This window comes from Lycium barbarum, chromosome 9 (genome assembly GCF_019175385.1).
Source record: "Lycium barbarum isolate Lr01 chromosome 9, ASM1917538v2, whole genome shotgun sequence".
Classification (NCBI taxonomy): Eukaryota; Viridiplantae; Streptophyta; class Magnoliopsida; order Solanales; family Solanaceae; genus Lycium; species Lycium barbarum.
In genome coordinates this window covers 11,057,014-11,084,643 of record NC_083345.1, presented here as the reverse complement: position 1 = coordinate 11,084,643, position 27,630 = coordinate 11,057,014, and the positions used below count along the sequence as shown (strand labels likewise).

Below are 27,630 nucleotides of genomic sequence, written 5' to 3'. Positions count from 1 at the left end.
GGTTTGGTGCGGTTTGTCGGTTTACTTTGTACACCCTAGGTATACATAAATAGGTGATACACTCATTTGATTAGTTCGAATTACCATAAAACTTTGAAAGTGAATTCTCAAATACAAAGCTCCAATATATGTAATTACCCTGAGTGAGCTTTGAAAGTGAATTACCATAAAACTTGGACATCACATGGACATCACGTTATACAAAATATTTGTGGTGGAATTACAATGCACAGTACATTTCACAAATATATGAATGTATAACGTGGACATTACCACGTTATACAATATATATTGCATAACGTGGAGCAGCCCACGTTATACAAAATATTTTTGTATAACGTGGGCTGCTCCACGTTATACAATATATATTGTATAACGTGGATCAGTCCACGTTATACGATTTTAATTTTTTTTTTTAATTTTTCGTTGATTTTCGACTGACAGCTGAAAAAAATTTTGGGGTATATCGTGGATCAGCTCACGATATACCCCTTTTGGTATATAAATTTTTTGTCATCCCCTTTTGATAAATACCGTGTATTTTTATACCCTTTAGGCTCCGGACTCGTAATCTGACAATATAGAGCAACCGTAGAACATTTATAAGTTCCAGTGACTCTTAAAGTTAGTGAGTGGGGCTGGAGATTTAGCTTAATACTTTAGTGCTTTAGGTTTACAATACATATTAAATATATTTAGGGGTAAAAATATAAATATGATAAATTATTAACGGGTTAACGATTTACTCGATAAGAAAATTGAGTAATCTGTCCCCGTATTGATAAGCCATAACTATAAAAATTTAATCTGTTCTCCATCCGCTAATCCGATAACCCAATACCAATAAACCAATTTTACTGTTGGGTTGCATACATATTTCTGCCATATAATAAAGTTAATGGAGCGTAAGTTTAAGCTAAAGTGCGAATGTAATGTATAAAGTTGGACCTTTTCCTATAAAAATTATACAAATCAAATAATAAAATTTTACCTTAGTTTGACCTTCTTTTTTTCGCTGTTTCATGCCATGTGATATCTCGCGATGACAAATTGAGATACAATTTAAAGAAGGGATTAATAGGTCTCCCACAAAAGTATTTAAGCCTGTAATTGGAACTTCATGATAAGTTGAGGGATATAGAGATGGACTTAATTAGGTTCATCTCTAAATATCCAAACACAGACTTCGTAAGGTTTATCTTCGAATGGGTCGAACTGTCTAGTTAAATTTCTCAAAATGAGCCTACTTTACTGGTTCTAACATGTGCATTTTGATGCTATTTTATCTTTAGTTAGCCTTGTCATTCTGTAACTTTTGAGGAGTTGAGGGTCGTATTTGCACATTTGAGTCAAAATAGGCAAATAGCTATCAAGTGCAACTTTTTTACCTCTACCTTTATGGGATAGAGAAGGGGTCGGCTTAAAGGAAATGTAATCGATGCCGAAAGAGAGTTAATTATATACCACAAAGGAAAGAGAGGGGAAAAAAAAAAGAGAACTTTTTTTTTTCCAGCTATCATTAGTAACAAGGCTAGTTGCATTAGCAGGAACAATGCAGATTCAGCAACATCAGTTTACATAGTTCTTGGATTTCTTTTTTTTCCTTCAGGCAATTAGCAGGAAAAAAAAAGAAGCAAATGAACGAGCATCGTTGTTCAGAATTCAGAGGAAAAAAAAAAAAACACCAGTAAGGCGATGCAAAGCTATTACTCTTATTAAGAAGGAGGCCATCTATATATATTCCCAGAATCAGTGATCAACAGGAACAAAAAAAAAAAAAAAGAAGAAGCATCGGGTTGGTGGCGGGCATTTTACATTAACTAACCGCTCATTCAACACCCCTATACATCTCTACCTTAGGATACCTTAAAACTAGGAAAAGAAATGTGTCCTAAACCGAAAGTTATTTACATGCAAGTTTGTGCAGCATTAGGTGTCAGGCTGCTCAGTCTTCACAGCTGAACGCGGTGATGATATGCAATTTCCGTTTTGAAGATAAAGGCTGTTGGCAACTATAGAGTCACTAACCAAGCCTGCAGATTCAACATCATCAAAATTGAGAGCGCCTCTGAGCTTCCGATTGCTGCAGATGAAAGAAGGTTTAGTATTTGACATGAAATGTACTTGGATAAAGGAATTTGCTGATAGGTAAAGAACCACATACCCGTTCAAGCGGTTATTAATTACTGTCAAATCTTTTGAAGGGCTCTGATAAGCATGAGTGCTTTCTCCCACACAAGCATAATAGCTTTTAGAGCTATGGGAAATTAAGGCATCCATCTGAAATCAGAAACAAGAGATAAATGTGCGATATAATAGACAAACTCCTACCACTATATTATAAAATCAATCAAACTCAGATTGTAACAGGAAACTCTAATAGTCCCAACTGTGGGATTGAAAACTGTTGCTCCTAATATTCCTTCAGGCTAGTGAACACTACAACTAGCGTTGGACACGTAGCTTTCTACCATCACAGGGACAAGCAATAACCACAGAATTTAGCAGGCGAACAGAAAATTGCATCACCGGCTTGGAAGAAAAATCTCCTCTCCCTCCTGAATAAGCATCATCTTTCTTTCCACCAATTATTTTGCTTTTCAACTTCAAGATTCATACAGAAGCAGGAGTCCTTACTTACCCTCATTACTAATTAAAACATGCCAGGTAACTTCTATCATAGTTATTCTCAGATATGAAGAAGCGAGCAATAATTAGTCAGGCATAAATCAGTATCTGAATTATGGTTTAAAATTCACCCTTTTCAATTATACAGGTATCTTTCATATATTTCTCAACTCCGAAACACTTGTGGTATACCGAAGTTCAAGTCACGTTGCAGAAAGATTGAGAATAAAATCACTACCTTAGATGATCGCAACGGAGAGACATAAACATTATGTACAGCAGATACTTTCTTTGGAGACATGTCAGGGAGACTGGGAAATACAGAAGGTCTGGGGGACGCCGGACCTTGTCCTGAATGAAAATGAAGAACAAAGAAAAGGCCACAGGTTTAACAATTGAACATGAGAAAGGAATCAGATATAGAAACCAAACCACAAGCAAAAAAATTACTTTAACAAAACGCATAATGAAGAGAACTCACCTTCGTTCTTGGTTTTTTCAACATGGTTATTCTTTTGCTCATTTCCAGCAGGTGCAAGCTCGACTAATAATGGCTTAACAGAGGGAATAAACATTTCGTTGTAGAATGTGATGATATCGACGTGATCTGAACCTGTTCTCTGTTTTAAATCCAAAAAAAAGAAAAATTGGTCAGTTATTCTAGAAACTGTAGGAGACTCATGTCAACAGTCTAAAGACTGATCACATTACCCCATTGTGGCGTGCTGAAGACCAGTCAACGAAAACACTTCGAAAAACTTGTGGTTTACACTGAGGTTGCTTTCGGTAGTTGTATATAATTTCTTTGAAGGTCAAGTTAAGTTGTGAAATCTGCATATAATCAAGAATCACGGTGAAAACAGATAAATACAGACTATCAGCTCCAATACCCCCCTTTTTCCCAAAAATTTACCTTGGCAACTCCATAGAAAGAGCAAAGGATGATCTGGTCAATATGTCGGTTAAAGAAAAGACTTGTCCTCTGACTGAGAATCTTCTGAAAAAGGCAATATACAGTCTCCCTTATTTGCTGAGAAAGTTGTAACCGTTCAATCAGGCCATTGATTCTGACAGCAGCCAACTTCACAATCTGGGTAGAATGCGACGCAAGAAAAAGAGAGGTCAACTAATCACAGCAGGCTATACCAAAGGAAATCCTAATCGAGAAAAAAAGTCTCTATAGCATATAACAGAATAATCAGAATCCAGAAATCCACATTCAGACTGCTAGATCCCACTATTTGCATCGGACATTTACAGCTTGACATTTTTACATGAAATATTATAAGGAGCTACCAGAAGAAGATTAAAATCAACCTCTCGAATGTCAAGAGTTATTTATATAAAAAATTAGCTGTTACAGAGATGCAAGTTTTTTCCAAAAAGAAGTTGAAATTGCAGACCGTGAAGAGCACTTTTGGTTCTAAATGGCTAACAGGCATGTGAGCATTCAAACAAAGGTTAAATGTGCCAATACAACTACTTCAAAAAGCGATTAACACCACATAATCAGCATACAAACTGATAGAATGCATTGACAGTTTTATACCTTGCCAAAGAATACATTGATTGATGTCTCAGCACATGTTTCCCCTCCACCACCAGGGTTTGGTCTGGTTGGACTGTAAAAGTTCAAAAGATTAACATTTTATAGCAAAATACAAAGCCATGGATTATAGAGCAAATAAAAGTTTAAGAATCCAACTATAAATTGAAAATACCTTGCGAATGCGGACTGCAAAGGAGGAGGGGGAAACTTTGACTTTATATTTGTGAGGGCCAGAAAACGATCCTTCACAGGTGAGGTGAAGGAATTCCGCTCAACCAACACACTGCGATATTCAGTACACAATCTCTTTGGTGACCGGATATCACCAATATGACCTAGTAAGATTAATAATTTAAGATAAAGTTAGGTAAGTTTTCCTTCTAAGAATTTAAAAAGGCACATATGTCGGGATTAAATTGTCATGGAATTTACGAAGATTTGAGACTAGGGGCAAACAGGATACCATTAGGGGCAAAGTCGTGCTTCTGTAGAGATGGCACTGGTGGTAAACTTGCTGAAGATGGGTTGATGTGCATTGCAATTGCATCCAAGGATGGCATTGGTTCAGCCAACAGGCCCTGGCGATTAATTTCTGCAGAAAATGATGGTTTTGCAACAGTCAAAGAGTTGTACATTGAAGAGCCCTTTTCCCAAACCATGCTCTCCAAGAGTCGTTCTTCAAGTGAATTCAAATGGCGTCTCAGTTCTCGAGGAAGACTTTCTTCATGCCTGATGAAGCTCTCTATCACCTTACTGAGATCGAAAGATGTGATTCCTGTTCTCTCCAAAACAGCTGGAAACAACATAGTAACTGTCTTGTGAGTGGCTAGAACTAGTTCAGCTGAGCAGGCGAGCATACATCTATGAAATCTCTCATTGGTTAGCAATGAAGTTAAATTGGTCGCATGCAAAATCTGGGACTCTGCAACGCACATAGTCTGCAGAACCCTATAATACAACTTCAAAGCCTCAGATCTACGTTGCTCTGCCCATATGTTGTCCATTAAGCATGTGCTTTGAAGGCTCCCAGCTGCATAATGCTCCCCAGGACCACTACTTGGAAATATAGCCTCCAGAATAATATGAGCCCTCCGGATCACGTCAGCTGACACATTTCTGTCACAGGCGGACAAGAACCTCTCCAGCTCTGCTGAAGGTTTTGGCTGTAGTGGAGCTATGACAGTACGTAACCATCTGGCAGTTGTCATCGCTGTGCTTACAGGTGTAGCTGCCATCTTTGAGTTACCACAATTTGGAGAACGGTAAGGAGAGAGTGGACTTGTAATTGTCTTTGTTGGGGAAGCCATTGCATCAAATTTCTTCTGCACAACAAAAGATGAACACAAATGGTTTAACAGAATGTTCAATTTACTGCATGTTGGCTTAATAAAATCAGGAGATATCCTGAGAACAAACCTTGACTCCATTCATATTTACTGCACCACCAGACAAGCTTCCTGACCCCAGCAAGCTATCCTCCTCATTGATAAAAATCCTCTCATCCAATTCACCCTTGTTCTGAATTGCATCATTGTAATCCTTCTCCAGTATACTTATACTGGAAGATAAAGATGATTCTTCCATTAAATCTTCAAAATAGGTCAAACCATCTGCAACAAACATCCCAACTTTCAGAAAAAGCAATTACTAAAGCAAGAGATTGCTGATATCGAGACAAACCTGTGTCGATGTTGTCTAGGTTCTCTACCCTGCATTCTGAAGCCAAACAGGGTTTCTTCTTCAACTTTCCTATTATTAGATTATTAACTTTGTCCATAGTCTCCCTTAAGTCATCTATTGAGGTCTGATAAATGCTGCTTAATGAAACAAGCAAGTCCACTTTGTCTCCTTTCTTTACTGTAATGAAATCAGCTTTAGTATAAGGTCAACACCATCACAGATCTCCAGAAAAGTTGAAGAGGTAGTGGACCAAAACCTCTACTCTGTTAAAGAAAAATATAAAAAGATAATTACCAAATCGCGGGGAGTCATTGATGCTGAAATTTCTGAAGCGGACAGGTACATGGATTATTAAAATTGCCTGCACCATGATTTATGAAGCAGTAGTCAGACATGTCACCTATTTCGTAAGAGCAACATGGTATCATCCCATCCATAAAATTGCAATGGGAAAGATGATTAGATGCATCGTGTTCAGTTCTTGAATAAATAAATATTATGCCAGTTATCTCAAAGACAAAAAAAGAGTATAATGTGCCAAGCTCAGCTTGTTTAAATGCACTTAGCTGAAGTATGCATTTTGGTGAAGAAAAGGTGCAGATAAACAACGAACCCATGGCCTCATAATTTATCAAAAAGAATTTCAAAAAAATGATGTTCCCATTGATGTCCACCTTAAGCACCATTGGTGCCTGTACTAAACAACACCAGTCATGCTAAGTACCTAATCTAAAATCCCTACACCTTTACATCATAGCACACAAGTTATACAGAGTCTATTGTCAGCATGTCCAATACACCATGCATATATAACAAGATAAACCAGACAGAACCCGAGCAATCAACTAGATGGTATAGAAACTGACCAGCACAGAAACTAAACCATTTGTGCATGTCACAAGGTCCTTGAAGCGGCTGAATACATTTTCACGAAGTGAAAGAAAAAGCAACCAGCCAAAACGATAATATTGTGGCAAGAGGATGGTAGCATTCGCAGTAGCAGGGTTCTTGTCTTCATTGCTACCGCTGCACAAAAACAGTTCCTGGTACGCACGCTTGTAGTACCTAAAAGCAATAAATATGTTATCAAATGTACCACAAAAAGCTACACCCTGAGTAATAAAGGAATGAATACCAAGATCATGTCAGACATAAAGAAACAACAAAAAATTCATTAAGGGGGGCACAATACAATCAAATAGAAATACATTTTGTCTAGACTCATCCTACCAAAACAACTTTAAAAGGCATAAAACAAAGACGAGCATAGCCAACAATTTGGCAATTTTTTTTTTTTTTTGATACTGATAAAGTACAATTTGGCAAATTCCAGTATAATAAAACACAAGATTCAAGTTATTCATGATCATAAATATTAATAAAGCATCCACTGACTTGAAACCATAAACATATTACTAAGTTTCTCAATCAAGACAGTTAGTCTCCTAAACTGGTGTTGTGATCTACATCCAGGAAGATTAAGGAGATTAACAAACTTGTTTGCTGACACGTATCATTATTCCAAAAAGGATCACAGATTTGACTCTTTTTTTTTTTTTGTCTAGCCTGAAGAAAAAAAACAATAAATAAAGCCTGAAGAATTAAGTAGTACGGCATTGGTGGATACCAGAGTTGACAACCTAATGCATTAGGCCACTGGTGTAGCTTACAAAATTTAAAATGCTAAAAATTACAAATCACAGAGTTCAACAATGCTCAACATGGTTTAATGAATTGGAGGTCAGCTTGGTTTCAGATATCTGCTCATTCATATTTTAGTCATCGGGGCATGTTCATTACAATAGAGAAGACGCAGAGATAGGAAAATACCATCATTCCCCTCAACAAATACATTCTAAGCAACACGAAACCAGACAGGATACTTGACGTACTATGGCAAATATGATGTTCAAGTACTACCTTACTACTGAAGTAGGATAAATCAAAATGTTTCTTATATTGAACTTTGATTAAGATTATAATGTTGAGCAGCAGAAATGCATATAATATGATAAAATATCACAAAGCACCATAAGTAGAGGAAACTAGTGCTTGAAAAGAATACTCACTTGCTTAAAAGGCTCAAATGCACAAAGTTGGTCTGCAATTCCTTTGCCTAGTACAACAGTGCACATTAATTAAAACCCTGAATAAATTTAAAACATAAAATACTACTAACACATGATTGGTTTCAATTGAGCCAACGACATTATTACCTGAAGTCTCTTCTCCCAATCTGAACCATATAGGTTGCTTAATATTGGACCAACTTTAACAATAAACTGTGGAAGTTCTTTGAAGAAGTCTAGGACACTATAACAAACGAAACAAAATTCATAAGAAGTAGATAAATCAAGACTTTTACAAGAAACACAAAGAACATGCGAAAATTAGATAAACCCACTTGAGTTTCGCCCCTCGCAGAATTTGGCATAGATCAAATCCATTTCCTTCATTCCCGTTACTCGAATTTCCTGCTTCATTCGCACTTAATCTCTTCACCGAGAAGAGAACAAACGCAAACCAATACCGTTCAACTTCCTCCTGCTGATTAAGAACTCAACTAAATCAGTTCTAGTCCATATTAAGACCAACTAACTCAACATTTCATATTGAAGCAACAAAACTGCGTACTCATATTAAATCAAGGACCCATTTGGTCATGAGAATTATTCACTTTATTTGAAAATCAGCGTTTGGCCAAGAAATTTCCAAATACAGCTTGTATTTATAAAACACTTAAGGGCTCGTTTGGTACAAGGGATAAATAATCCCGAGATTGTAGTGTTATTTTATCCCTGTGGGAGGGTGGGATAACTAATCCCAAGATAACTTGTTTCCCAACCAAACGACCCCTTAAAACCCTGTTTTCACTTTTTTCACTTACGGTACACATTCAAACAACCAAATATTCCTCGCAAAAACTATAACTAAACACAACTCCATCTTCAACTCCAACTTCAAAAATTCCAAATAAAGTGAAAAATATTTGGTTTCTATGCCTAAACGCCTACTAAGGCGATCAAACAGATATGGATAACAAAAAGTGCATCGAAGGGCATTACCGTAATAGCTCCAATAGCAGCATTATTTGACAATAAAAGATGTTTACTGTCCTTAAACAGCTTTATTGCTTCTGTCATAAAGCTCTCACCTATGGACAATCCATTCTGTAAATCAAACAACATGTGTTAAAAATAATAACACTCCACTTAAAGGGCAAAAAATAATTAAAAAAACACCCATACCACAAAAAGAAAATGGAAAAGAACAAAATTCACATACATGGTAATATCAGCTTCAATTAAAGAATGCAGAATACAAGAAAAAGAAAAAAAATTGAAAGAATAAAATAACCAAAGCAGTATTTTTTTTTTCCTAATTAGTAAAAATACAGATAAAAGGAACATATTTGTAAAAGAAAAAAATTAATTGCGTGTATGGGGTTTTCTTGAAATTTGATCACAACACAAAATTTAAAAAATGAACAATTTTGTAACAATAAACAACCAAATAGATAAAAAAAAATGTTCTTTTTAACTGAAGCAAGAACAAATTTTGTATCTTTAAGTAGAGAATACAAAATACAAGAAAGAAAAAAAAAAGTTGAAAGAATAAATAACCAAAGCAAGGTTTTTCCAAATTAATACAAAGTAAACATACAAAGAACAATTTTTACCAAAAAACATATGTTGTAAGTGAATTAACAAAGGGATTTTTAGCTGAAACATATTAAAAATTAAAGAAACTGAACAATATATTAAAGAGAAAAAAAAAATACCTTGCAGAAATCTGTGAATCTAACTTGAAGAGTATCCACGTCACCAGAATTACAAGATTTATTATTAAGCTCTTCCATCTTTATCAAGAATTGCTAAAATAAACCCACAAATCTTGAAATTTGCTTTAAAAAGTCAACAAATTTATCAGATCTGAACAAATTAGATCCAAATTCCACAAACCCTAATTTTTTTCTCTCTCTAATTTGTTCTTTCTATCACTATCACTAATTTTGCTTTTTGCTTTTCTTTTTTTGTTTTGTTTTGTTGTATTGTAGCTATAAACCCTAACTTTCGGGCGGGAAAATTACATATGAGGATGTCATATGGTTATGTACATACACAGCCGACAAAGGGTCGGGGATCAGCCAATGGGAAATCGACACGTGTCTTGTCTCTTAGGTTTTTTGCCGCCAAATTCCGTCTTTGGTTAACGAGTCTCCCGCTCTAAAATCTACCGTTTGTTGGAAACGAAACGCCTAATTCTATGTGCTCGTTAGGATTCTGTTATTATGATATTACCGTTTTTTCTTTTTTTTTTCTTTTTTAGTTTTTGTGTAAATTATATTATTTTGGTTACTTTTATTTGAAAAGATTTGTTCCCTCCGTCCCAATTTATGTGATATAATTTACTACGTACAAAATGCACCTACTAAATATTGTCTAACTCTTATATGATTTGTCGTACGGCCTAGGACAGATTTGGACTGGGCAATTCTGCGAATTGCCCTTCTTTTGGGATGATCTTTAAATTTTGCCCCTCATATTTAAAATTTTTAAATTTTTCCCTTCGGCTAAACCCCATGGGTTCCAGGTTCGACCCCACACAGACAAAATTTTTAAAAAATTTCGCAAAGCAGAGTTTAAATTTCGCTATGCCCCCACCGGCATACACTTGTGAAGGAATTACTAAAGTTATGCCGGACTCGGCATACTTATGCCTTATGAGCAGACTTGACATAAGTATGTCGGGTCCGGCATAACTTTGGTAATTCCTTCACAAGTTTATGCCGGGTCCGGCATAAAAGTTTGTCCATTAAAAGTATGCCCCCACCGGCATAAACTTATTAAGGAATTACCAAACTTATGACGGACCCGACATACTTATGTCTTATGGGCAGACTTGGCATAAGTATGCCGGGTCTGACATAACTTTGGTAATTTCTTCACAAGTTTATGCCGGGTCCGGCATACACGCGACCCAAACCTTGTCTTGCAATTTATTTTTTTTAATTTATGCTTGAGCGGGAGTTCGAACTCAGAACCTCATGATTTCTGCGTGAATGCTCAGAGTTGCAATGCGAAGGGCAAAAATTAAAGACCAGCAATATGAGGGGCATAATTTAAAGACCACAAATATGAGGGACAAAATTTAAAGACCACCCTAAAAGAAGGGCAATCCGCGCAAAAAAATGATTTGGACTAATATTCCAGGCCCATAAATGATCTGGACTGAGCCTGGTCATTGATCCAATCCAGCAAGGCAAGGCCTACTAAGAGGCATATTTGCAGAAAATGACCAATTAGATTTATTATCGACATGGTAAAAACAAAATTGTTTTACTAATATATAGCCCTAATGAGATACAAATTAGTAGAGTTAGAATAGTACAAAGCTGAAAAAAAAAAAAAAAAAAAGAGTCATCTATGTCATTCAAGCTCCAGCGCAAGATCAATATTTTTCAATAGAAACAACATTCACCGGCCAATTTTTGGACATGTATTCCAAAAATAGTCATAACCCGGAGTTTTATACGTAGAGTTTGAAACTCGATAACAGTAATTATTTTTCAATAGCTGGGTATGAAAAGTGGCTATTTGTGAATTTATCCTATTTTACATGTTACGAGCCTACAATTTGACACTCCTTCGCAGTTCAACCTCAATTTGTCTTGCACAAATATAAAATATGTCATAGTCTTTTTAACAGGTCTGACATATTAGGAAACAAAATTCATTTTTCAGAATTAATTGATGCATATATAGCAATATATATATACACCCTTAAACTAAATTAATGATTTAACATCTAAAAGTTGCACCCAAATCGTCAAGTGTGCCTTTTTTGCTTTTTTAGATGCATGAATAAGAGACATTATCGTTTCTACGAAAAATTGTTATGTGTTCCTCTTCCTCCTTCCCATGCACCCTCGTGCTCCAGAACCAAGTTATTTTCCCCTTTGAAAATATCTTGGGCTGTACAACTTTTTTTACTTAGCATATATATGAGATTTTCTTGCTTAAGGATAGTTTATTGTAGCATAAGTCACATCATATACCCATTGTAATACTCTCATACAAAAATATGGCAATTTTAACTTGAATTCATTTGTTTGTGAAGTGCTTAACATAAACGGAAAAGGGTCGGATATACCCTTCTTTTTTCATTTATTGTTTAATCCTATCCCCGTTATCATTTTTGGATGTTTATACCCCTGTCGTTGGGCAAAGTTCTAAATATGGAATATCCCTAAATATGCCCCTCATTTGACGGAACCGACACGTGGCACATCCTGGACAAAAGACTCAATCCACCACTTAAGAAACCCCATATCCGACCCAATTACATAAAGCTGGACTACTGGATCGGCTTTTACCTCAGCAATCGCGTTATTACAGAAAGCAATGGAAGCAAGAATTAGCAATAACACGATTTCTCAAAGGATTCATCACAGGTTATCCATCAAACTCAATGGAAGAAGGTGGTGGACAAAGTAATAATATTTCAAGAACTATTGGTTTTGGTTTGTCCGTATGTTGGGAATACTTTAGAAGTACCTTTTGAGAAGATAATCATGGGAATGAGTTGTGGAGACCCTAATAATAATATAACACAAGATGGGGTTTTTGGTTCTTCTTTCCTTTTTAAAGTTAGTCCCTATCAAAATATATCATATAAATTGGAACAGAAGTAGTATAAGGTAAGCTCTTTGTTAGTACTTTGAAATTTTTCTAGTCATTTTGATCTTGCTCCATGAATTAGAAAAGAAACTTGAAGTGTGCTCAAGACTAATGATAATTACCATTGGCTGGTAGCTTTTTTGGTAGCTCTTACATCACTGACTTCTTTTTCTTCTGTTTTCGCATCTTTCTTTTTTTTTTTTTTTTTTTTTTTTGGTTGGACTGTTTTCACATCTTCGGATGAGGTAAACGTTTTTTTTTCATAATATTTAGTCGTCAGAGTTGAAAATTATGCATAAGAACTTAGTCAATCAATTACAGCTCAAACTCAAATTACTTAATTAGGTTTGAGCATATGAGGAGGAGATGCACAGATGCCTGAATGCGGAGGTGCGAGAGATTGGCTAAAAATAATTTCAGGAAAGATAGAGGTAGGCCGAAAAAATATTGGGGAGAGGTAATTAGACAAAACATGGCACAGTTTCAGTTCTCCGATGACATGACCATAGATAGGAGGTTATGGATGGCACGAATTAGGGTAGAAGACTAGTAGATAGTTGAGCGTTTTCAAGGTTATATTTCCATACTTGTAGTCATAGTATTACTCTTGTAGTTTCTTGTCCTTTGATTTCTATTATTATCTGCCGTTTCTTGTCCTTCGATTATCGTATGATTTTATGGCAGTTGTGCTGTTACTCCTTTTTCTTAGACTGATTTTCATTATTATCCGTTGTTTCTTTACTTTTGTTATTTCTTTGTCCGAATTGCTTTTATTTACTTTTCTTTAAGCCGAGGGTCTCTCGAAAATAGTGTATCTACCTCCCAAGATAGATAAGGATAGATAAGGTCTTCGTACACTCTACCTTTCCAAACCCCACTTGTGTGATTACGCTGGGTGTATTGTTGTTGTTGGGACCAGTATTAATTTTGTATAATTGAGCTAAAATTCCTCGTTACTTTTATTTTAGAGTTGAGACCAGTTATATAAAATTCATAAAAGCGGATGTGTAAGAAATCATTTGTAAAACCATTAGACAGTGGAATCGAAAAAGATTTGTTACAAAAATTTGAATTTTGCAATAAAAAAAGGAAAAATGAATAAATGTTAACCAAAACATGCCTCTTTTTAATTATTTTTATATTTTGTGTCACGTCAGTTCTTAGGGAGACGTTAAATTCACTTTTAAGATGGTCGAGGGTAATAGGTCGCCCGATTAATTGGGGTGTAGACTCAACATTTCGAGTATAGTTCAAGCTGCAATCTATGAATTTTGCCATAACAATTTGTTAGTAACAAATAAATCAAACAGAGGGTTAGTCATATGGTTGAGCAGATGTCCTCTAACAGTTTTGTTATCTTTTCGAAATTTGTTTTTAGCACCATCATCAGTAACAAGTAAAACAAGAAAACAACTTATCAAATCACTGTTGTTACTGATGATTCTGCTAAAAAGAAAAGAAAGACTTTCCTCCACCTATGTGGGACATTTGCACTTCATATAGGAGAAAAGATAAGTAAGGAAAAAGAACCCACAAAGAAACTTTGGCTTTGTATTACCAACAAAGAATTGACTAGAATAGCAATACATAACTCTCACAGTTCATGGTGCAATCTATGTATTTTGCCTTAACAATTTGAACATAAACATTAATTAAAGGAAACAAAGAAATGACTTTAAAGGAAAGAGAAGTAACAACCGAGACTTGTTTACAAAATTGACATTGCTTAGGCTGAAGCAGGCAGTTGACTCCTATAAGTTCATTTGATAAATCAAGATATGTGATTTCTTGAGTACTCGATTCACCTTCACTAGAGAAGAATGGGACCATCAACATCCCATTGCCAACAGAATTTTCACTAGAATTAGTCCTAAATTTTGTTGCATATAGATATTGAGTGTATACGTACTGAAATTCTTGTAAGGTAAACTGTAACTATTAGCAGAAAATAAACAATGCACTCCGTACAATGATAGACAGGGAACTTCTCCCACATATCCGACTCGAAAGTAATGGATTTCATGCACTACAAGAAATAATATTTTCAGTGACAACTTCATCAAAGGTGAATTAGCATATGTGGCGACTATGCTCGTCACAAAACTTAACAAAATTGATTTAAGGTAGGTCGCTTCTCACAACTGCTACATAAACACTTATCTTTGGAAAGTAGCCTCCACAAATGATCGTCACCGTAAACCTTATTTTCTGTAGTAATTGCATCTACATTTTTATTGTCACCATACAATTGCTCTAATATTTTCATGTTACGTACGACATAAAGGCGATGCGCGTTTTGAAACTTTTTGAGTTGATTCGCTGGGAAATAAGAAGCTAAAATGAGTGCATTTTCTTCTTTGGTACTTGCACACAACGCAAGCTGCCCGACTTATCACCTTTTAATGTCATTTTTTAAAATGAAATAAAAAAAGTCATCCCATTAATGTTATCTTTCACGTTAAACTTGAAGAGATCTTATAATTACAAACATGGAAAAATACAAAGTTATGTCACTTAGTAATTCCCATTATTTGTATGACCATCCAATTGCAATTAACTCTTTTCCAAGAGAAGAGGCAAATCAAAATCCTAAAATGAATCACACCGAAGGCTATTGTCATTAATTAATACGCATTCTTACCTTTGATTTAAAACTTAATTATGGTGAATTAGTATGGTTTAATGTAGAAATCGGGTGTGAGCAACAAGAATAGACAAGAACAATGCATGCCTACCCACGTGAACTCTCAATTTCGAAGATATCTCTATTTAAGATGTTGATAGAATCGAATCTTTTGGTTTAAAAAGAAATAAAAAAAAGTTAATGTCCTCCCATTCGAAAAAAGAGGTGATAACTAAGCTTTAATTATGATATATAGGTTCGTCACTAAGCAAAGAAAAGGAAGAGGGGGATCGAGGGGGTGGGGAGGAAACGAATAGCCAAATAGGGGACTTCACAATTAAGCTTTATATATCTTTTTAGCATGTGTACGGAACTGGAAATTTTATCTAATGCACTATAATATTTCTTTTTTTATATACAAAATGTATATATAGTCATGTAATTTGTGTTCATTAGAGTCTAATTATGTTCTTGATACCAAGTGGCCTTTGAAATTAATTATGTATCTTTTTAGCATGTGTACAAAAGTGGAAGTTTTTGCTAATGCATTTCCTTTTTTATATACAAAATTGTCATATAATTCGTGTTGATTAGCTTCTAATTATATGTTTGATACCAAGTGGCCTTTGAAATTAAGCCTTTAATTTGCACTTTATCCCCCTTTAGATAAAGCAAGAATCTTTCTCCTTTTATTTTTGGCAGTGAGAGTCGGTGCTATACTTTTATAGGTATGGGCATATGTGTCAACCAATAAGAAAACTTATGAGATTTAATTTGAGTTGCTTCATCGAAAAGTTATTGATATGACTATGCCATAAAATGTGTTTTTTTTTTTTACTTGATGATGTGTAGTGAAAGGAGAAAAGATACTGCTTTTGTTTAAGCAAAAAACAAATAAAGGTAAAGTTGCTTTGTGGGTGAATTAGCTAGATGCATAGCATGTGGTGAGAAAGTAAAAAAAGTTAGGCCAAAATCATAGATGGACCCCCGAATTTGTCCTGATTTTTCATTTAGACCCTTCAACTGAAACGTTGATCATCTGAACCCCCGAACATAAGATAAACTGTGTCATTTGAACCCCTCGTGCCAGCTGGACACACGCGTGAAGCTCACTGCTTTAAATAGAGTGTGAGAGACCAAATTTTTTCTTTTTTTAAATTTTTAATCATTAAAAATTAATTTTAACAAAAATTCTATTTAAAATTCTATTTAAATAATTTTAAAAAATTGAAAAACTCAACCCATTCTCTCCGATAACCCACTTCCCCGCCGCCACTGCTGCCGCTGCCTCCTCCGCCGCCGCCGCTTTCTTTTTTAAAATTTTTAATCATTAAAAATTAATTTTAACAAAAACTCTATTTAAATAATTAAAAAAAATTGAAAAACCCAACGCATCCTCTCTGATAGCCCACTTCACCGCCGCCACTGCCGCCGCTGCCTCCTCCACCGTCGCCGCTTTCTTTTTTAAAACTTTTAATCATTAAAACTTAATTTTAACAAAAACTCTATTTTAAATTTTTTTTAAATAATTTTAAAAAATTGAAAAATTGAAGCCCCGGCGGCGGTGGCGGGGGCAGCTGCTTCAGTGGCGGCGGTGAAGTGGGCTATCGGAGAGGATGGGTTGGGTTTTTCAATTTTTTTTAATTATTTAAATAGATTTTAAAATAGAGTTTTTGTTAAAATTAATTTTTTTGTTGACATGGCTTATTTTTTTTATAACAGGTAACATGACATGACTTATTTTTTATTGGTCTATTTTTTCATGTCATAGCAAGTGAGCTTCACGCGTGTGCCCAGCTGGCACCAGGGGTTCAAATGACACAGTTTATCTTATGTTCAGGGGTTCAGATGGTCAACAATTCAGTTGGGGGGTCTAAATGGAAAATCAGGACAAGTTCGGGGGTCCATCTATGACTTTGGCCAAAAAGTTACAAGAGGGCATGAGAGAAGAGAAGTGGATGAAAATTATAAGAAATAGCGGTTTTAAATTTCAGCAAAAACAAAAACGTGATTTTTTCATCTACTTAAATGTTGGTGACTAAAATTATGATACTAATTATGCTTGTGAAAGGTAGCGAGTTGCCAATAAAATAATCGAAATACGCATAACCTGCTCGGAAACTAGTATTACCTGAAAACAAGTAGAAGAAGCTAGTTTGTTGAAGAGAAAAAGAGTTGTAAAGTATAGTTTTAACTCTATAAAGAGTGTAAGGTGGTGAGGAAGTTGAAGATTACGTACGGAAGTTGAAGATTACGTACTTTCCATGAAATGTCAAACTAACTATGTACATATTATGTGTTTGTGGAAGGCCGGGGCGAAAAGGTAGCCCAAAAGTTACAATTGTATATATAAAGTCAAAATTATGTTTATAAATAAATAGTAGATAGTAAATTCCCAATATATGAAAATCTTGACTCTGTCATTGAATTGAAGGCAGCAATTAGCCGATGAAATAATCAAAGTACATGCAGTGTGACTTAAAAACTAATGTTATCCAGAAAAAATTAGAAGAAGTTACAAAGTATAAAGAAAAGAGTTGTAAAGGATTAGTTTTAAACACTATAAAAAACTAAAGTGTAAAGTGGTCAGAAAATTGAAGGTTACGTAGTTTCCTAGAAATATCAAAGTTAGCTAGTTATATACTGAAGTTGAGGAGAGCATATACAGTGTCCTAGAAATACTTTTGGATGTGACATAAGAAGAAAGGGAAAGTTGCTAACTAAGTAAAGTGTGAGGCAAGGGGTGAAGAAAAAGCAAGAAGAATTGGCTGTTTAAACCAAATCTAAGTGTGAGGTCACTTCTAATTTTGGCAAGTATAAATTGATATTCAAAGGAAGTTTGCTCTTGGGTTGTTGCTGAACTATTTCTTAAGGTAACATTTATCAAGAGCTCTTCTTATTCCATGCTTTTTTTGATGTTTTGCAGTGCTAATATGGACTACATTTTATGTTTTTGGATAGTTGTAAAATCTCTATGTTGTCTACTTCATCATCGCACGTTTGTAAAAACAGGAATTAGCTACAAAGTTCGTCGCTAATTAGTCAGTAGCTAACATGATTTTTTGGTAATCCATCCTTACATAGGATTAGCGACGGATTTTTGTTGTTTAGCAACGGAAGTTGTCTGTCACTAATTCCTGTTTTCTTTTAGGTAAGCTCCAAGAATTAGTGTCATTTTCTCCCAAACAAGTACCCAACTTGGTCCCTCCCTACTTGCAAAAAGAGATTTTGTAAAGGTTGTATCATAGTAGAAAGTTTTTAAGTTCTTGAAGAAATGGCCACTTATTCCACAGAATATAGCAAAATAATCATAAAGAATATCCTTTTACTTCACAAAATAGAGTTATGAGTACCTAATACTTTTCACACACTTCTTTATATCTTTGCCTAAACTGGCCTGTTTCATATTGATATATTTCAGATCACTACTGGTGTTTGATTCCAGATTGAAAGACAAGAGTACTAGTCATGAAGAACAATAAAGCAATTAAATTCCTAAAGCATGTCATGTCAGTACTATCCACAATGGCCAAATCAAAATCAACAGCCATCAAAAGCAAAACTGAGGCCATAAAAGCTAGGCTAATGGTCCTATCATTGCTCAAATCCAAGAAGCTCTCTCTATCTGGCCTAGGATCTAAGGCTATTTCTCACAAGATCCATTCACTATTAGGCCATAAAGAAGAAGATGCTCAAGATCACAAAGGCGAAAACAATAAGGCCATTGTACTCTACAACAACGCCCCTGAAACCAGTGAAGATTTTTTACACTATCAGCATAACGAGGCCAATGAAGAGATACTACTATTAAGCAATGGGGAAAATTATGATTATGATGATAAGTATCCGGATTTGACACACTCGTTGTTTGATGAAGAGGACGAGTACTTAGGCGATCCGAATGCATCAGCTATAGACATGGTGAGGAATTGCAAGGAGGAAGAAGGGGAGAACTTTGTGCTAGAAGACGAGATTGATAACGTTGCGGACTTGTTCATTAAGAAGTTTCACAAGAGGATGAAATTGCAAAAGCTTGAATCTTTCAAGAGGTATCAAGAAATGCTTCAGAGAAGCACTTAATTAAGGAGATTGTTGATTATTAATTGCTAATTAAAGGTTGTCTGTTATACTTCTGCATTATTATTATTATTGAAGCAGTCTTCAAATAGCAAAAATAGATCTAGTTATTTCAACTATGAGTCTTTTTTTCACTTTTGTTGAATAAATTTTCATGTCCCTCGTTGCCTAGTAGCAAATGAAAGGGAAAAAAAGGACTCTTGAACTAATAAGTTGGGATCTTTTAAAGGCAATGGGCATGTATGAATCAAGATTTTGTACAAGTTTCTAACTATGTAAATTTGATTTCGATTATGGGATCTGTATGAGTAATCAAGTTGGAAGTTTGGTTATTTGACTCTCGTACTCTGAATCCCACCATTCTTTTGCAGAAGGAGGAAGTAATAGTTTTATAAGTAAAACAGTATTATTTGAATTACCAACTTTGTTCTGCACTGTATAATCATTATTTCCTGTACACAGTAACATTAATCTCTAAAAACCTGTTTATACTATTGTCTATTTATGTTGGCATGGAATTTATGTTTCTTTACATACGTAGGTAGTCTTCTATTTAGGTTTTCAAAAGCTTGGAGAGGTACTTTTACTTTTAGGACAAAGGTTGATGTTTAAATTAGTCTATGACATTAATCTCCCAGTTTCAGCTGAACTTCAGATCTTATTACAATCACACCTCTTTTGCATTTCTTCACATGCAAATTTCTTCAAGATTAGAATTTCAATTTCTCTATAGACCTATGTTGAAACTTTAAGGTCAAAGAGATCTAACTTCCTTTACAAGAAAATGGTGACTAATACAAAAGAAATTAGCTATGTTGCTCAAAACTCTTCATAATGCCTTTACAAGAAAATGGTTACTAATACAAAAGATATAAGCTATGTTGCTCAAACTTTTGATAAAAATCGTCGGTTTGTATCGGATCCTCCAAAACCTATGCAATTTTTGGACGAGCCGACATGGGTACGGAGACATTTTTCGATCTCCGAACAACATAGGTTGCAAGCAAGTCAAAGGAAACTGTAATTATCATGTACATGCAGGAAACCTCAAGACTTGGGGGCTAATTGGGAGTGCAACACATCTAGGAAGGCAATAGTTAAGGCTACTAACCTTTTTTTTCACAACAGTGGTATTAAGACTAGCTCCCACTAACACAAGTACAGGGTCCACCGAGGCTGATGTAGATAGAAAGAGATCATCTAACGGTTTTTTGTCTCTACTCAAATTTCAAACTAATCTCCTATGATTTTCATCCACTTCATTGAGCGTCTTTTTTTCACATCCTTGGGCGCTTGAATTAGCTACATGCATGCTCCTATACCACTACACTGAACTCTTGGACAACAGCCAAAGCAAATTCATTGAAAAATCAACTTTTAACTTTTCCTTGCACACCACTAATAAGGTGCCACAAGTGCTAGAAGCCTAGGAGGTTCAAGACCACCAAAAAGCCACTCCAAAGATCAGTACTGATTTGAAGCAGATCAGTAGTTTTGGTGACTCCTCCAGCTGAAGCAAATTAACTAGAAATAACTCACGCATCACTGAACCTCAACCAGAGATCTCGGGTTCAAACCTTGGAAATAGAGAACTTATTGATAGGAGCCGCTTTACTCCCTTAGTGGGTCCACCCAGCGCGAGTCCCGATTAGTCAAGGTAAGTAGGGTTCGGATACCAGATGGTTAAACCAAAAAAGTTTAGAAATAGAAACAAAAGATATTAAGTTCTATAAAACACTGAGGAGAATTTGGAAAAAACACCTAAAAAGATGGGAGTCCAAAACTCAAAAAGCATAGGTGTGCTTAGTACTTTACAACAACTACTACGCCTCAATCCCAAATATATGTCAGTGCTTATCAGGAAAAAAATGGGGGGTGGGAGGGTGGGGGGTGGTGGTGTTGGTTGTTATGGTAGATGGATCTAGGTAGCCCTCAAAATATAGTTGGTCCTAAGAGAACAGTGTAAAACATAGTATTATTTTCCATAACCTTCAGATGGGGAACTATTGAAATAGCATCAATCACCTCCAAACTAGTCCTAGAAAGTGAGTTATGAAATTTTCACTATAAGAAATATACATGGGAATATCTATAATTAACCATAACAAAAAATACAAGGAGAATTAGCACTAAAAATTTTAAATTTAATTGAGATATGCTTCTTACATGCATCTAGAAGGAATTATCTTTCAGAGGGAGTTCATAAACTGGCGATGAGAGGAAGTTCCCTTCTTGCTCATCAGATTCGATCAGCATCAGTACAACCTCGCGCATTGAAGGACGATCATGCGGGGACATACTAGTGCACATTAAAGCAACTTTTAGAACTGTAAGCATATGACTAACGGTAGCTTCATCTTCCAAATCCAATCGGCTATCAAGTATTCCCGATGTCAATGAATGGTCCCTAACATAATGCTTCACCCATGTGACGAGATCACCTCCTTGTTCTAGGGGCTGTACGGGTGCTCTTCCGGTTAGCAACTCCAAAAGGACTACCCCGTAACTATAGATATCACATTTTTCTGTAACTTTCATGGTGTAAGCATATTCTGCAAAAGAGAAGAAATCCGTTTCATATCACAAAAAGAAGAATAGACTTTCAAAGCGAACAACACACTGTCGAATAATTAAACTGAACATAAATATGTGGGAACAAGAATGATCCAAAGTTCGCCGTATATACATAGAGCGGTTTGTACGGCATCTCTTGGCATAGAACACATATAAAATGAGAAGTATACACAGATAAAAGTTAATAGCAGTTCATTATTCATGTCTTCAGATAATCAAAGAAATAGACGTTGTATACAATTCCAGCTATCTAATCTCAACAAGAAAATCATATTCATATCAGCAAAAACAGGAAACACTTTGAGAGTGAAGATACAGATAAACATGTGGGATTAAGAAGGGCCCAGTGTATTAAAAGGAGTTCCATAGTTTACCTTAAATAAAGATACTAAATTTTATCAGAAATTGTATGAAATCTCTTGGCCTAGAACAAAAATATTATATGGAAACAACAATACCATCATGGATATTATACAAGCAACCAATTACTAGTCTATTCCCTCTGAGCATATATATCAACGAGTCTCATAGTTTATGGAAGGATATTTTCATGTAACACTACTTATAAGCCCATTGATATTTACATGGCATTTAAACTGATGCAAATAGGAGATATATAGAGCTTATAAGGATCAAGTGGCAGTACATTTCACGACATATTTGTGATGGAGAAAATAGAAATACATACCAGGGGCTATGTAGCCATATGAGCCAGCAACTGCAGACATAGACTTAGATTGAGGCATATCAACAACTTTCGCCAAACCGAAATCACCAACATGAGCTTCAAACTTCTCATCAAGCAGAATATTATTGGACTTTATATCACGGTGGATGATCCGTGGCTTGCAATCATGATGTAAGTAAGTAAGTCCTTGAGCAGCCCCAACAGCCACCACAAATCGAGTCGGCCAATCCAATCTACAAGATTCACCGTGAAGCAATTCGCCCAAGCTACCTTTGGCCATATACTCATAGAGAAGTAAATTAGAACCCTGATGATAGCAAAATCCATATAGCTTTACGATGTTACGATGCCTTATCTTTCCTAGAGTTAAGATCTCTGCACGGAAGCTATTGTCAATGTTATTACCCTCTCTGTTAGAAGCAAGCTTCTTGACTGCAATTGTTTGTCCACTCTGCATGACCGCCTTGTAAACCGTTCCAACCGCTCCTCTTCCAAGAACATAACTATCATGAAAATTGTTTGTAGCCTCAACCAAGTCCTGGAAACTGAACCCCTCTTTAGGACGGAAATAAATATCCGGATCTGAAGATGACGCGTCTTTATCCTCGGTTGCAACCCTCTCAACTGGATGCCGCTTCATGTAAAACAAAATAACCGCAATCAAAACAAGAGAAACTCCACCAATTACACCGGCAACAACAGTAACAATCTTTCCTCGAGGAGAATCTGCATTCTTGACTCCAGGAGGATTATTGGGATCGTAAGCTGGAGGTGCATTACATCCACCTAGGGGCCCCCCACAAAGACCTTTGTTTCCGATGAAGCTTCTGATGTCCATGTTCCGAAAGAGTGGTATATCTGGAAGTGGTCCAGTTAGGTCATTGTATGAGAAGTCAATGCCCAAGAGACTTGTCAGGTTTCCAAATGTGCCAGGTATTTCACCACTTAGATGATTATTGTTGACATAGAGGTACTCTAATAGGATAAGATTACCAAGGTTAGGTGGTATATTACCAGAGAGATTGTTGTTGCTAAGATCCATTGCGATTTGTAAGCCAGTAAGATTTCCCAACTCTGATGGTATTTCGCCTGACAATAAATTCCGGCCCATCTGCAGCTCAGTCAAATGAGAGAGGCTCCCCAAAGTTGCTGGTATCTTTCCGGATAACTTATTCTCTGAAAGCAAAAGGCGTTCTAGCTGCGACAAGCTACCAATGTCATCAGGTATAACATCAGTAAATCTGTTTTTGCTGAGATCAAGTCGTTGTAGTGCCTTGCAGTTTAGAACTCCTGGAGGTATCGGTCCAGTGAACAAATTTGCCGAGACGTTGAACGTTACAAGCCTGGTAAGATTTCCTATCTCCCTTGGCAACTGGTTGAAACTATTGCCTGAGAAATCAAGCCTTTGCAACTTCTGGCAATATCCAATTTCAGGAGGTATTGGACCAGTGAACTTGTTCTGCGCCAGTTCAACAGCAGAAAGGTTTACCAATTTGCACAACTCGGACGGAAATTTACCTGTTAGCTTGTTATCGTTCAGACGAAGTTGAACCAATGAATTACAATTAAGAACACCAGATGGAATATATCCGTGTAATTTATTCGACGCAAGATTCAACAAAATCAAATTGGAATTCCGACAAACGAATGGAGGAATTCTTCCTGTGAGGTGGTTGTTATTTAAATCAAGCACCCAAAGTCCACTATAAACGCCAAGACCTTGTGGAATAGTACCAGTTAAAGAATTCTCAAAAAGCTGTAACTGAACCAATTCAGTTTGATACTGAAATCCAAATGGAATAGGGCCTGTTAGGTAGTTAATTGACAGATCAAGCCTACTTAAGTACTTTAAAGTAGTAAGTTCATCTGGTATAACACCTTTGAGCTGGTTTTGGAAAAGATACAACAAGTTCAGCCACTTTATTTGGCCAAACTCAACTGGAATTTCACCTGTTAGAAAGTTTTCTGAGAAATCAATTTCTGTTGCCATAGAAAGATTTCCAATCTCCCTTGGAATTGTACCATTTAATCCATTCCGGTATAGGTATAACTTCGTCAAAACTTTTAGTTTCCCTATTTCAACCGGAATTTCTCCAACCAGGTTGTTCTGATATAAAGCAAGCAATTCAAGTTCTGTACAATTTCCAAGTTCCTTTGGAATATAGCCAGAAAACTGATTGTCCCAAAGTACAAGTTCTTTCAACTTACCAAGCTTGCCAAGTTCTTTCGGTATGTTTCCTCCCAGGCTATTCTGTGCTAAACCAAGAGATTCCAAGCTCCAACAATCACCTATCTCTGTGGGTAAACTTCCAGAAAGTGTATTCTGCCCAACTCGAAATATTGACAAGTTTTTCAAACTTCCAATAGATCGAGGCACTGGACCGGTAAGATTATTGGTGTATGCAACGAAAGAAACTAGAGACGATAGTTTCCCAAACTCCTCAGCAATAGGACCAGAAATCATGTTGTTGCACAAGTTCACATCTTCCAAATTAGACAGGTTATACAGTTCGTTAGGAATCCCATGAAAAGAATTATCATGGAGCTGGAGATTCAACAATTTTGAACAATTTCCAATCTCTTTGGGAATATTCCCGGTGAATCGATTGAAAGACAAGTCAAGATTAACTAAATTTTCAAGACCACCAATGCTAGGACTCAAAGTGCCTGAAAGATTCATAGAGCTAAGGTAAAGAGATTGCACAACTGGATTATAATCAGAAGTGCAATTCACACCTACCCAACCACATGGAGTTTCATCCTTTGGATTCCAATTCCACAAATGGTTAAACTGATCCCAAATATTCTTCTTCAATTCAAGAAGATATATTCCTTCCTGATTCAATCCTTCTATAGGAGAAACCAACAATACAGCAGCCACCAAAGCACTTATCCAAAACAGAACCAAACCACTTCTTGATTCCAAAATTCCAGACATCATAAGAAATTTCAATAATTCAAAGTCTCAGCTTGACCTGTTAATCCAACTATGTGTCAATACTTATAAAAAAAAAATAGCTTAGAATTTATCAAAAAATAGCTGATGAACTAGACAAACCAGAAATAGTTCTATGCATACCAATTCAGAAATGTCCAGAAACTCAACTAAATAATGAATCAAGAATAAACAAGAAACTCAATAAAGATATAAGCTTTAGCATACCTTTAGGCTATTGAGTCCATCACCTTGTCAAAAAGAGTAAAGACAACCAAGAATACTCTCAAGTAATTCCTTTAGATAATGACAGAGCAAAGACCATGAAATTCATGAACTAGAAAAGATAGAATCAAAGATTATACTATATCTAAAACCAAGTATCTCCAACCTTTATCCAATAATGGTGGGGATCTTCCCATATACATACAAGATTTTGTAAAGGGGTTGTTAAAAAGGTGAAAAAGATTCAACCTTTATTTAAGGACAAGCCGTAAAAAGGACTGGAAAAATTCAAATACACTGAATCAAGAAAGCCCTTTATTTTAGTATATAGTATTATTGAAGAAAAATATAACATAAAAGCCAATTCTTGAGGGTATAGAGATTTCTTCTTCAAAATGCCAATGATGGTAATGAGATCTTCATTGAAGCTGTAATGGCAGACAAAGCATGCTTTCACTAAGCTTTAATTTGTTTCTTGGCATATATGATGATGAGGACTTTGAAGTTTTGTTCAATACAAATAGTTTGATGTATTTACTCTATGTGTATAATCTTTGATTCTCTTTCACTCAATCTTAAAAGTCCTAATCCCTTTTGGCTTCTGTATATCTTAAAGTTAGCCTTTTTGAGTGCTTGAAAAAGTATTATAACTGTGAACTTTTTTAGGCATAACAGTTAATAAATGCATATGATTTATTTATTGTGGAATTCTGGGATTGGGACAGGTTTTTTATGAGCGGTTTTTTTTTTTTTTTTTTTGTGAAGTTTTGGGTTGGTGGGCACTGAAAATTGTGTATACACTAGAGAAAATGAAGTCAGATGTGATGTTTGCAGTGGTATCATTTTCTGTTATCATTTTGGATTTTTTATTCTTTTGTTTTGGATCCATTATGCTACTCAAATCTCTCTATTGGCTCCTTTCTTTTGGATATATCTACACTTTTTGATTTTTAGGTTTTTCTAATATTAGTATTACTTCTTTTTTTTTTTGGCATAGATTGATATTATTTCTTTAATCTATTCTCATCTATTAGTGGAATGAAAGGATCCTTCATCTTTATCTAGAGATTCCGATTTCAAGTTTGAATATGAAAAAACTCACTATAATGCTTTCTATGAAGCTCAACTTTGTTTTTATTATTTGGATTGATTTGATTTCATACCATTTTTTTTTTATTGAACCATTCTGTAGCTAGAGCATGCTAGTTCGACTAATTCGAATTCAGTCGCTTTATAGAAAGATCACTATAAATGGATTAGCACTTCTTACTTATAAGATTTTTATTCATAAAGTTTGAATTTGAGACATCTGGTTAACAACAAAGTAAAATTTACCATTCATATTTTTCCATGGTGGTTTTATGTTAGGATTGACTTGACTTCATCCTCCTTTTTGCTTGTCATGAGACTCACAAGTCACAGCTAAACTAAAAGAAGATTGGATTCTGATATTTTACTCAGGCAAGAAGCGTATAAACCTTATTCAAGCAGAGGTGTTAGCGTTACTGCAAGGTCTTAAAACTAGTCTCCAACAACATAAACTAATTCCTCATTCCTACCTTGATCGAATTGGACATTATTGAGACTATACAACTACTAGAATGTGGCTTTGAAAATTTTAACAACATTAATTTTGATTGCAGGTTGTTGATGGACCATTTGGCCACTTTAAAGAGTTTAATACAATAGATGATGTTTTGTCGAAGAAGGAACTATGCAAGCAAACTCTTTTATCTTCATTTATCTAGTAGAACCTTTTTATTGTTTATTCAGCTAAAATGGCAGATAGAATAGGAATTACTTTTGATAGAAACATCTCGACCAATATGAATAATATTTTGGCTAGACTTGATAGTGAGAGTATCTGAAATGGTATTCGTATTGATTCTGTAAAGTAATTATTTAGTTATTAATAGTAGGAACTACTTTTGATAATAACATCTCGACCAGTATGTAAAATATTTTGGCTAG

The 27,630-nt window shown here is 35.5% G+C and overlaps 3 protein-coding genes across 5 annotated transcripts; 1 reads left to right on the top strand and 2 right to left on the bottom strand.

The window, feature by feature from the left end:
• Window positions 1-1,694: 1,694 nt before the first annotated feature.
• LOC132609087 (retinoblastoma-related protein 1) lies at window positions 1,695-10,042 on the bottom strand. 2 transcript variants are annotated; one of them, XM_060322925.1, is made up of 18 exons: window positions 9,639-10,042; window positions 8,923-9,027; window positions 8,262-8,401; window positions 8,074-8,170; window positions 7,927-7,973; window positions 6,724-6,922; window positions 6,152-6,218; window positions 5,858-6,034; window positions 5,594-5,787; window positions 4,641-5,499; window positions 4,350-4,512; window positions 4,178-4,250; window positions 3,542-3,718; window positions 3,340-3,459; window positions 3,110-3,248; window positions 2,867-2,979; window positions 2,165-2,280; window positions 1,695-2,083 (listed from the first exon to the last, which is right to left on the bottom strand). In XM_060322925.1, exons 1-18 carry the CDS (start codon window positions 9,714-9,716, stop codon window positions 1,930-1,932), a joined length of 3,018 nt encoding a protein of 1,005 aa, XP_060178908.1. In that variant the 5' UTR covers window positions 9,717-10,042; the 3' UTR covers window positions 1,695-1,929. The 2 variants fall into 2 exon arrangements, with proteins under 2 accessions (XP_060178908.1, XP_060178907.1); XM_060322924.1 differs by having other exon boundaries at window positions 8,262-8,404; window positions 9,639-10,040.
• Window positions 10,043-17,743: 7,701 nt separating this feature from the next.
• Window positions 17,744-19,569, top strand: LOC132610802 (uncharacterized). 2 transcript variants are annotated; one of them, XM_060325206.1, is made up of 2 exons: window positions 17,744-18,033; window positions 18,606-19,569. In XM_060325206.1, the coding sequence occupies exon 2, from the start codon at window positions 18,629-18,631 to the stop codon at window positions 19,238-19,240; it is 612 nt and encodes a 203-aa protein (XP_060181189.1). In that variant the 5' UTR covers window positions 17,744-18,033; window positions 18,606-18,628; the 3' UTR covers window positions 19,241-19,569. The 2 variants fall into 2 exon arrangements, with proteins under 2 accessions (XP_060181189.1, XP_060181188.1); XM_060325205.1 differs by having other exon boundaries at window positions 17,749-18,033; window positions 18,582-19,569.
• A 1,701-nt stretch (window positions 19,570-21,270) lies between these two features.
• Window positions 21,271-26,349, bottom strand: LOC132609807 (probable leucine-rich repeat receptor-like protein kinase At5g63930). Its single transcript, XM_060323968.1, has 3 exons — window positions 25,663-26,349; window positions 22,500-25,474; window positions 21,271-21,789 (listed from the first exon to the last, which is right to left on the bottom strand). The coding sequence occupies exons 2-3, from the start codon at window positions 25,438-25,440 to the stop codon at window positions 21,410-21,412; spliced, it is 3,321 nt and encodes a 1,106-aa protein (XP_060179951.1). The 5' UTR covers window positions 25,441-25,474; window positions 25,663-26,349; the 3' UTR covers window positions 21,271-21,409.
• Between the last annotated feature and the right edge of the window lie 1,281 nt (window positions 26,350-27,630).

Bases quoted from the DNA above. Each gene is read 5' to 3' on its own strand.
- LOC132610802 (XM_060325206.1), top strand. From the start codon at position 18,629: ATGAAGAACAATAAAGCAATTAAATTCCTAAAGCATGTCATGTCAGTA.
- LOC132609087 (XM_060322924.1), bottom strand. From the start codon at position 9,716: ATGGAAGAGCTTAATAATAAATCTTGTAATTCTGGTGACGTGGATACT. The intron at 8,405-8,922 runs GTAATGCCCTTC...GTTCTTAATCAG, and splicing joins CTGCTATTGGAGCTATTACG to CAGGAGGAAGTTGAACGGTA. The intron at 8,171-8,261 runs GTGGGTTTATCT...CGTTTGTTATAG, and splicing joins CTGCGAGGGGCGAAACTCAA to TGTCCTAGACTTCTTCAAAG.
- LOC132609807 (XM_060323968.1), bottom strand. From the start codon at position 25,440: ATGATGTCTGGAATTTTGGAATCAAGAAGTGGTTTGGTTCTGTTTTGG. The intron at 21,790-22,499 runs GTATGTATTTCT...TCTCTTTTGCAG, and splicing joins ATATGGCTACATAGCCCCTG to AATATGCTTACACCATGAAA.